The sequence below is a fragment of the Poecilia formosa genome, unplaced genomic scaffold (assembly GCF_000485575.1).
Source record: "Poecilia formosa unplaced genomic scaffold, Poecilia_formosa-5.1.2 Scaffold61, whole genome shotgun sequence".
NCBI lineage: Eukaryota > Metazoa > Chordata > Actinopteri > Cyprinodontiformes > Poeciliidae > Poecilia > Poecilia formosa.
Window position 1 is genome coordinate 1,345,727 of NW_006800000.1, and position 11,183 is coordinate 1,356,909.

At 39.6% G+C, this 11,183-nt stretch overlaps 1 protein-coding gene across 1 annotated transcript in view; it reads right to left on the reverse strand.

The window, feature by feature from the left end:
• Positions 1 to 11,183, reverse strand: part of pde3b (phosphodiesterase 3B) — a 47,880-nt gene continuing 36,697 nt past the window's right edge. Inside the window, exons 5-16 of the mRNA XM_007554067.2 lie at positions 9,810 to 9,910; positions 9,485 to 9,707; positions 9,278 to 9,369; positions 8,837 to 8,991; positions 8,432 to 8,566; positions 8,116 to 8,227; positions 7,423 to 7,536; positions 6,933 to 7,132; positions 3,866 to 4,069; positions 3,583 to 3,744; positions 2,023 to 2,275; positions 1 to 1,499 (exon numbers count right to left, since the gene is read on the reverse strand). Of these exons, the coding sequence (XP_007554129.1) occupies positions 1,297 to 1,499; positions 2,023 to 2,275; positions 3,583 to 3,744; positions 3,866 to 4,069; positions 6,933 to 7,132; positions 7,423 to 7,536; positions 8,116 to 8,227; positions 8,432 to 8,566; positions 8,837 to 8,991; positions 9,278 to 9,369; positions 9,485 to 9,707; positions 9,810 to 9,910 (1,954 nt within the window). The 3' untranslated portion in view covers positions 1 to 1,296. The remainder of the gene's footprint in view (positions 1,500 to 2,022; positions 2,276 to 3,582; positions 3,745 to 3,865; positions 4,070 to 6,932; positions 7,133 to 7,422; positions 7,537 to 8,115; positions 8,228 to 8,431; positions 8,567 to 8,836; positions 8,992 to 9,277; positions 9,370 to 9,484; positions 9,708 to 9,809; positions 9,911 to 11,183) is intronic.

The following is an 11,183-nucleotide window of genomic DNA, read 5'->3' on the forward strand; positions in this document are numbered from 1 at the left end:
GTTTTTAAAGTGTATTTCATATGAATGACATAAATTCTTGCAAAATAATTAATCAACTTTGCATGAATCCTGAGTAACCTTTAAAAAAATACTTGTAATCAAAAATAAAATAAAAATAAAATAAAAGGAACATAAAGAATCCGTTCATTGAATCAGCACTCCTGATCTGAATGCAACACGTCAAAACGCCAGAGGACATTTTACTGATTTGAAATCAAACATTGCTAAAATGACACACAAAGACACGCAAAAATACACACTAACATGGTTAAAGATGTGCTCTCGTTCTCCCCGCTCATTCTCTCTGTCGCATTCCGGTCAGAAATAGTCACACTCAAACTCAACAAAGAACAGAGAGTTAAAGGGGGGGGGGGTGTTGGGGGAAGTACGGTGGTACACATGAATAAAAGCATCAAAAAACGATGCAGATATAATGCTATTAATCAGTCAACATTTCAATAAAGTCTCTGTGACTGAGTCTGATACAGTGTTTCGTGTCACCAGCAAGGAGAGGAAACTTCTCAAGCCAAAACTCTGGGCCAAAATGGACTTAGTAAAGTTTCAGACAGGCACATCAGCTTATGTATATACTCAAAAAATAAATATATTTTTTGATTCTATTTTATATATATATATATATATATATATATATATATATATATACACACACATATATTTCTTGACTGAGGCTGAAGCAGTTTCAGTCTCTTGTCTTCCGGACTGTTCACTTTGGTAAGGGCTAAGGATACCACCTGCTTCAGTACTTTTCCTCTATCTTTCGTTTAATTTTTATTTTATTTTATTTTATTTTTTTTAAATAAACAGGAACTACTTTGTACCTAAAGGAGGTGTTAAGTGTTAAGCGCTTTGCATTCAAGGCAGCATCACAGCCAATTCACCATGGAGGAAAAGTTTATGCTGGACCCCCGTCCACAGTCCTCTTCTGCACCTTTACCCTTGGTTCTGGTGCTTTTATGTCTGTTTGCACTTGACTCTCCATGGGATGAAAGTGCATAGGGGTTGGGCCCCTACCGTTGCAGTAAGGATCCGCTCACAGTAGTAAGGCCTTTTTGTTTCTCTGAAAAACGACGTGACTGCTTTAACATTTGAGTGTCTGCACAGTGAATCATTTAATGTGTGTGTTCAGGATAGAGCGGGAACAAAGTATGTTTTATGTGCATCTATTGACTCTCTGTCTTTGTGTCAGTAAAAGGCAGATGGTTGAAGAACTTCAGTTCTTCCACGGCTTCTCCTTTTCTTTTTCGTGCAGCTTTGCACATTCACTTTGTCCTCCTGCTACTGACGCTCCTCCCCCTCCTCCTCCTCCTGGATGACCTGGATGTCATCTGACGGGGAGGTGGGCAAGCTGTCCGGCTGCTGCTGTTTGCCAAGTTCTTTGTTCTTGTCCTCCTCCTCAATGATCTTCTTCCAAACCTTGTGGTTCTCTGTCAGGTGCTGCATGATGCAGCTGAACAACCTGCGGCGACCTTTCGTCCTTCCTGCAAGTGAGTAACGGGGGGGAGGCAATAAAAAAAACATCTTAAAGGAAATACATGTTGGGGTGAAGAACTGAAAAAAAAATCTCCCAATGCAAAAATGAACAAACATAAAACAAAATGGATTAAATGTCAGATTAAATGTCAGTGTCATGACATGTTAGATTCATATGGAATGACTAGGACTGAACACCAGGTGGCGCTCTTAAAATACATGGTAACAACAATCAGGAGAAGTCCTCCTATTTTTCTCGCCAATCAGAAAGAAGCAGGTAGGCCTTGGGCCTTGGAGTTCCTGGACATCACTGACTAAAGTTTTTGCATTCCTTTGGCGTGGAGCGCTTTAGATGGAACCGTCATTTACTCCATGTTAGCGGCGTCACCACAAAGCAAGAGAAGTAGCCATATATATTAAAATATTCTTTAAATGCATGAATGAAACGAAAGCCACACCGCTACTTTTAAAATTAAGTTGCCCCTCAAATCAAATAAGCGTCAAAGGAGAGCTGTGACTGTTAAATCTAACCTGTAGCCAGATCAACTTCTAACTCATCTTCCTCGTCGTCTTCTTCGTCTGTGTCCTCCTGCGCTTCATCGTCTTCTTCATCTGATTCCGATTCATTTACCCAGTGACCAGGAAGCAGACCGGCAGCATCGTAGGAGTTACAGAGAGGTCCCACAATATGGGTGATGAAGGACTCCTGTAGCTTGGCCAGCTGCGGTGCAGAGCGGTCCATGAAGGGGCTGATGGGTAATCCTAACTTTGCTTCTTCGTCGCCCTGCAGATGACAAAAACTTAAGTTAAAAGCCGTTTTAATGAGACACACGATGAGAAATTCAAGCTGGTGTTCAAGGTCTGTTCCAATCTGACTCGAGGTTTCTCTTAAGGTGTTATTTAATTAAAAGTCAGAGTAGGGACGGGCTTTTATACGTCCATCCATTATCAATCATAAGGGAGAGTGTGCAGGGAAACTATCAAAACATAATACTTAACTATTGTGAATTAGAGTAGATTATTTTGTTTTTAAATTGAAATACCAAAATAAAAAAAATATATATGAGTTCTACAGGGTCTTGTGCTTTCATTATGGAGTGTAGAGAAACCTGATTAATAGTTAGCTCAGTCCATCAAGACTATGAAATCCAACAGAGGGGAACAAACATGGCAGATTTAAAATGACTTCTATCCGTGAGAGGAATTGAGAGATGTCCATTAACTTTCTCCATAAAGTTTTTCTTTTTTGAATTGTGTGCTTGCTCCAGTTCGATGTAGTAACATTGACGTTTAGATAATGATGAGGTCGCTCAAAGGGTTGATTCAGAAAAAATGCTAGTTGTAATGGGCTGGGGGTGGGTGTACTCTCATGGCTCAAAACAATAAATATTACTGCAATTCACCAAAAGTTCAAATGGTAAGCAAAGTGCAAAGGTAAAAGATAAAAAAGGAGGATTTTCCACTACCGTTTTTCTATTGCAGAGGACGGCGAGGTCCAAATATATCATGTTTGTTAATATGCATTCATTCCTATAATTCGGGAATGAAATATATATATATAAAAAAGTCTAAAATTAAAGAAAAACTAATCCCTAAAGATTAATTGTGCACAACAGAAGCCAGTTTGGAAAAGCAAAATGTCAAACATTCCCAAAGTTATAGGCAACCGCATCCTTATCTTGATATTGTTCTCATTACGAAGTTTAACAGAAGCATGTATGAAACAGAGATAACAGCAACACAATGCAGAACATCGACTTTATAATTCCTCTGCATGATCCAGTCCATTCTGAGGGCCTTCTGAGCCTTTGATTTTTTCGCATCCACTTTGAAAATGGTACAAAACTATAGCGTTGGTTTGCTGGTCTACAGCGAGTTTCACTTAAAATGATCTCCTTGGTTTACAGAAAAAACTCAATGAAAACCCACAACAAGCTGAATCTTGAAACAGATTACCTACAGGAGCAGGAGACCGCAATATGTAAAAGAAAACCTCTGAGGAATGTTTCTGATACTTTGTTGAATCCATGCCACAAGGATAATAAAATGGCCAGTGAGTAAAACTTTGCTCTATTAGTGTACAGACTGTACCTGCTCATAAAACTCATTAACAATGCCTTCTGTCCACTTGAGGTGCAGGTCTCGGACTTTGGCCGGTCCATTGATGTCTGCCAGCTTGATACAAACTTGGCACACCAGGAGTCTGTCGTTCTCATTGGTCCAATCAATTCCTGGACTGTTCACATCGTTTACCTTTTAACAAACAAACACACATGGATGCCTTTTTTTCTTTTTTTTTTCTTTTACCACAACACTGATTCCAGAAATGAGGAGATCAATGATGATGTGATGGATGACTGGTGTGACAGTGCACCTTGGCATTGAACTCAGCCAGAAAGTCAAAGTGCTTCTTGAGGTCTGTGGCCAGTATCGCCTCGATGACGAGGAAGCGGAAACGCTTGAATTCAACGTGATCCAAGTTGGCCAGGAAGTTGTACTCGGGCTGGGACAGGTAGAGGCTCCAGGCGGATGCAGCGTGGTGGTTCTCTAGGACTGAGCGGTCGTTGTACAGCACTGCCTGCAATCGACAGGACAAAAAAAAATAAATAAATAAAACAAACAAGTGAAGAACTGCAGAGTAAGGTTGTTCCTAACGCTTAGTTAAGAAGCTTCACTAATGCATTCTTTAGATAATGTATCTGCAAAGACATAGCAATTTGTTTAGGATTTAAAAATAGCAACAACAAAAAAATCCATAAAAGAGATTAAAAAAAAAGGACAAAGATAAATGGTTATGAAAGACGTATTAGACATATTTTAGTGTAATGACTGTAATGATTAAAGGCAAACACGTTGACAAATGTAGCGCCATTTTAACGCAGACGGTGGTTCACCACACTGTCAGCAATTAATCGGTTCAAGGTCCATCTCCTTTCTTTTGACCTTTTTTTTTTTTTTTTTTTGAATAAACAGACAGTGAGAGTCCTACCACCGGTTGTGAAAACACATCAAAACTGGAACAAGTGGTTAATTATTCCTGCTCTCATGTGCATTATGGAGAACAATGGGATGAGCCTTTCACGTGAGCAGTAGCTAATCTCGCTTATGATCTACATTTGTACTGCATTTGTTTGATGACACAAAAGCAGTTGAACAGAAAGTAACTAAGGAAAAGGGATGCAAGGAAAAGCACTCAAGTTAAATATTAACCGGTAAAACTAAAGGAAAAATACACCCTAAAGAAAAGAAGACGCAGTTGAACAAACACTACTGTCTTTTACAGACATTATTTATCAAATTACAAGAATAAGTATATAGAGAAAAATTAACTATTAGCTGCTTTGATGCAAACAAAGAGGCCAAAAAAAATATTTTGTTTTACACATAAAATTCAGAAAAATGTAGCATTTGTGTGCATTCAGCCTCAATAGAAGCAGTTCTTGAAGAACAAGAATGCAATTAGATGTGTAAGCCACCAGATTTGTACATCTAGAGTCTGATGTTTTTTCCCAATTTCTCATTGTTAAACACAACTTCAATCAGATTGGATGGAGAGAATTTATAAATGGAAGCTCGTAAATATGTTCATTTAGCGTTAAATGCATACAGATCTGAATACATTGCTATTGCAGCCACATCGGCAGCCTGCCACGGATGCTCAGGCTAGTTCGTATGGCCACCGATGATGATGGATAAACCGTATCCCTGTAGTGTTGATTTGATTCTCCACCAGTAGCACATTGAGAAGCACATTGAGAAGCGCATACAGAAGCGATTGACAGCGCTAAGACCCTCCTCCTGGCTCTGATTGGTTGTTTCTGACCCGGAGCAAATATGTAAAAAAAAACAAAAAACTTTTTTTTTTATGCAAAAGTTACATGCAGCAACAGACTATCAGCTTTATAAAGTATACAAGATACCACAAAAGCAAACTAAACAGAAATATTCTCTCCATATAATCTTTTCTTTTTTTTTCCCCCCAGCATTACAAAGGAATAATTTTGTAACTGTATAGGAACATGAAGTATGTTTTACAAACTAACCATTCCTCTTTATGGCTATAAAACCAGGATTCTTTTCAACATTCGGGCATTTTACATTGTGCGACATTGTGCTGATCCTCAGCCACCACATATTCAAATTAATTTGAGTTCGTTTTACACCTGCTAACTGAAGGACACAAGGACACTAACATAACTACAGGATCCGTGTGCAAGGAGAAACAGAGAAACTGGGGAAGCTAAAAAAAGAAACGTTTTGCTAATTTTATGATAATAGTGTAAGTGAACATTCTGTACAATCTTGGCAGTGACACACTGGCACACTTTAAGGAGTATTCGTTCAAATTAAAGAGTAATTGACGAACCCATCCACTGATTTCGGTTAAGAACACAGCAGAGAGCCAGACATGTGATTATTTCACTCACAGGGTTTGCCTCGAGCCCAGACGCCAAAGTTGATATTTGCTTTACGATTGATGGTTTTCAGAAAAGAAAAATCCTTTTAAAGGTCAGGTTGAAAGCTTAGCAAACAATGACCCTCTGTGCTCAGTGGATGGCAGACAGAGATAATGGATGAGGTTGCATTATGTACTTCATGCAGGACAGAAACATTGGAAAACTATTGTTGCAAGTCAGGTGGCTTGAGTTAAATAAAAGAGGAGGGTGGGAGTAAAACCTCCAGGACATATTTCTACCTATTTAAAAAGACAAAAATGACAGATTTTAGGACTGTGTCACCCTCTGCATTTATTAACACTGCTGCTGAAGATAAAGCCTAGGAAATATATATTTTATTGCAACAAAATCTTACACTGAAATAATGCATTTATTTGTGAAATATATGTGGAAAAAAATAATAACTTATTAATGTATTTATTTTCTGGTTTTGACCCTAACAATTTCTACAAAATGGTCTCACTTGATCAATGTCATAGAAATTTTAATTTGTAATCCATAACTTTCTGCTTCACTGGGGTACTACACATGTTATTCTAACCCCCCCTCAAAACAGGAAGGATTACCGATTACCTATCCTTAAAAAGCCTGACATGCCAAATCCATTTTTGGCTGACAAACAGCCAAAAATGGCTGTTTATAGATATAGCTATCTATAGAAGTTTATCAGACTGAACTTCTATAGCGCCTTTCCAGTCATTTTGACCACTCAAAGCACTTTACACTCACAAATGCACACACATTTATACACCGTTATGCAGCTCAGTAGACATTTTGGGGTTAAGAGCCTTGTCCAAGGGCACGTCAACATGCGGCAGAAGGAAGCTGGAATCGAGCCTACAACTACTCTGCCCATAGAGCGACAGTCGCCCAAAGTGACTTGGTATCAAATTGGGCTGTGCAAAACTTTAAAAGGAAAAAGTTAATCAGTAAACGCATTCATTATTTATGGTAACATTTAAATACACTAGACCAATAGGTTACCTGAGGTGCATTAGTGGCTATTAGAAAGGCATTTGTACGGCCGGGATGGTCGTAGTCGTGCATTGCAGCTGCTACATAAAGGGCCATGAGCTCCAGGGCGGGTATGTTCCAGGCCAGGCAGCCGTAGCTGTCATCTGAAATGGAGGAGCTCTTGGAGGTGGCGTATGATATCCTGCCTGGGGAAATTCCACTATCTGAATCTGGGGAAAAAATAAAACAGTTTGGCATCTTCTCATTAAGGAGAGACACAAAAAAGTACAGTCAAACTAAAAAAGAATTTAAAAAAATTATCCAAGACAAGGATGAAAACCTATAATGTAAAATAAACATTATAAGTTTACATGACAGAAATTTTACATCAGAAGGTGAGAGGAGATGGTGCTCGATGGATTTTTATTAAAACGCGATGCATATAGCCATGCTGGATAATTATGATGTTTCTTTTTTTCTTTTTTTTCTTTTTTTTTTTTGATGACTCAGTAGCATTTACCTGTGTCACTTCCTGTCACATGCTCACTGTGGATCTGCTGGAACCCAGGGATTGGTCGAGTGGTTAGGTACCAAACAGCGTGGAGCACGTCTGTAGCGTGGACCCGGTTATGATCTGTTTTAAAGCAGAACAGCGCAAATGAAATGTATCCTTGTGGAACAATAAATACTTGAGTGCAGGTTTTATCAGCACAAACATCACTATCAGCTAATTTCTTTAAATTATGCATCAGTCCGATATTAATCACCGATAGTCATTTTCATCTTATTGCCTTTTGTTTATGTGTTTCAGGAAGTGGAGGGGACCATGTGATAACAGCTTGGGTTTAATTTTAGTGACAGTAGACATGTGTAGTGATGGTAATGCAGCGCAGGATTATAGGTTTTACTTGAAGCAAAGTCAGTGGCATGGTCATTTTTTCATGGTTTCAACCAGGGTAGGGAAACATACATTATGAATATATGATAGGTAAATATCTCTTATTGGTCATAACAGCAATATTAATGCCAATATCAGTCAAAATGGTCACATCGGTGCGTCCCTAAAATGTCTATCCCACTAAAATCAAATTCAAACACACAATATTTGTTTAAAAAAATATATCAGAAAGTACACATCAAGATCAGTTTGACAAAAAAAAAAAAAAAAAAAAGTATGTCAAATGTTTTAGTCTCAGCACAGTTTGACACTTACAGGGAATGTCTCTATAGCCACTTTCCAGAGCACAGAAGTAGGACATGAACTCCTTCACAGGGATCTTGAAGATCTCAAATAGACACATATCCTGGAAAAGCGTGTATGTCACCTGGGAAGACATGAACTTGAGCTTAAATACAAACTGGAAACTGTATTACTGCATGCATCTTTGGTGTAATTTCATTTGCTCTCCTTGGTTACCAACAATCTCGTTCCTTCGCAAGTCCATACATGTATATTCATAAGGTCGTTAACTTTAAATAATCAAAGGAAATAGAAGTGTAAATGTTTAGTTTATCGCTTTGGTACTAACATAGCTGAGGATCCTTCCGGTTTTCCCTCCTGTTGTGTCCACCAGTTCAAAGATCTGGAAGTTCCAGGTGTCCATCTTCTCCATGAGACCCTCGTGGTCCTCCAGCATGGAGTCAAGTCTGAACTCCTTTTCCCCCTGAAGACGACAACCACAAAGCAAACGCATGAAAAGAAGGAAAAACAGCAATAATAGCTTTAAGACGAAATAATAAGAAGAAATAACAAAATATGCCTTGCATGTCCACCGTAAGTTCAGGAGCTGTAGGTAGATGAAAGTCAACATACCGGTCTTTAAAACACATTAGGTCAGAGGGGCAAATGTTAAAAGTACCTGCTCTTCTGATCTTAACACCTGGGTGACCCGTGTTGAGCACATGTTGAGCAGAAGCAGTCTGATCAAGCTCACCTCTGCTTTCTGAGTCTGCAGCTCAGTGATGGGGCTCTTCTCCTTCTCCTCCTCTACCACTCCCAGGTCTCCTTCAGCATCTGGCTTCCCATCTCCAGTCACGTCTGGCTCTTCCCTGATAAAATCCCCCCCAGCGTACTCCAGCCCTTCAACCGCTGTGAACACAAACAAAACACAAGGAGAACGTAACGCTGACACTGGTCTGAAAGAATAAAAGACTGCAGTTGCTGGTTATTATATTACATCGTCATGTAGCTTTTATCTAAAATGTAACTCTATTCTCAACAATTGCAGTACACCGATGAGTCCAGCAGAGGGCAGCATTAGTATATGAAACTACCCAAAGAGGGGTTTCTCTTTCACCATACTGGCTCACCAAACAAGATCGTCTGGATAACTGGATTCCACTCTGTGACGTGCAGCAGGCATGACAGTTTGTACCTGAGCGCCTGCGTTGAGCCTCGCTGTTAAACAGCTGATGAGAGTCCCCCGACTCGCTGCTGGAAATTCCCTTGAGCATCTGACGACCACAGCTTTAGCAGACAACGACAGATCATATTGGCATGTTTACTGCAGATTTATGGATACAAGACTGGGATAAAGCGAGACAAAGGTAACATGGGACTTCCGCAGCACATGGTCTCTCACCTGGTGCACAGAGAGAAGGTAGAGCTACGAAAGGCCTGCTGGAAATCAGTGGAGCTGACTAAAGGCTTGTGGAGGTTCAGATTAACACTCGGCTTTGTCAGGAAGTCCGCTGTGTCGGGGAACTCCACGGGCAACCGAGGGGTGAGGGACGATGAGGAACCTGTATTTAGTGTGGGGGGGCTATGGCTTGGTGAGGTGACTGGGCTGAGGCTGGGAGACGTCCCTAGAAAGGAGGACAAGAGTGTGGGGACAGACAAAGGGGCAACACTGAAGCAGAGCCGCAGCAGTTCAATAAAATATGCAAGTTTGGGTAGTTAAGTCTCACCTGTTCTTCTGGGCACCGTGTGGTATGTTAGGGTGACAGAGGAAGACCTCTGTTTGGGAATGGTGAGCAGGTTTGCATTGGGACCGTTGGTCAGGCTTGAGCTGTTACAAAAAAAGCCACAAATTCAGATGTTTTTGTTCATCAGGACAGCAAAGCTCATCTATCTTTCAACACTGAAGTGCTCTGCTGCCATCTAGTGGAAACATGCTATAGAGACACCACCCTACGGCAGTCTCAAAAAAGTAAGGACTGTCTCAAAAAAGTAAGAAGCCAAGGTTTTGTTTCTACATGCTTTTTTTGAACAGCAAGGATCTCTATGTTGTAGTAAAAGTCGTACATCAATTTTTCTTTTCTGAGGTGTGATTTGTGAAACATTTCAGGTTAAAGGAAAAAAAAGAAATTACAGCACCAATTGATCCCCGTTTCTCAATTCCAAAATGTCAGATTGCTAAATAAAACCAGACCTAGAGAGTAATTATTTTTATATGAAATCACTGTTTGGCAGGGAGCAGATTGAAAAATGGACCTTTGTAGATAATTTTGTAGCTCCTATCGTCTCAATCTTTGACTTACACAAGACATTTTACTTTATAATAAAGAAGACTGAAAGTGCAAGTCGTTCTTAGTGATCAAAAGTTCAAACAATCTCATCTCCTATGACATTTGATGAAGCATTATGCATAATACAGCGACTCACATCAGCCATGTTTTCATTTTTTTTTTTACTCCAACTCAGTATAAACAAAACGCCATTGTCTAGCTATCTATGTCTTGCTATTCAGAAACAAGATAGTCAATAGAAATTGATCGCTGCACATACACTTTCAGGATTTTCTGCAACAAAGAGCAGCAGACCATCACACTGCCACCACCATGCTTTACTGTAGCTTTTCTTTTGGATGCTGTTAGTTTACACCAGGCATAAGGGGATATGCATATTTTGGAAAGTTCCACTTTCTCTCTCTTTTTGTGAAATATTTTGAGGATTATTTTTAGTACTGGAAAATGAGAGAGGCTTTTGTCTCGTTCTCTTTGGACAGCAGTTGTTTTCGCCTTGGAGCTGATTAAGTTTTCATCAGATCTTAGAACGGAATCGTGAAAAGAGAGCTAAACTGGGGAAAGCGGGACCTGAAGTGATTTAGATGCCTTTATGGGTTCTTTTTATATGACCTTGTTGAGTTGTCAGGGGACATTTTTGTAAGATATTCATTTCTGGGAAGGTTCACCACAGTTCCATGTTTTCCATTTGTGCATAATGGCTCTCACTGTGGTTTGCTGGCGTCATAAAGCTTTAGAAATCGATTTGTAACCCCTTCCAGACTTTGTTTCTGTTTCTTAATTCAATTTCTTAAGATCAGGGGATTTTATATATGT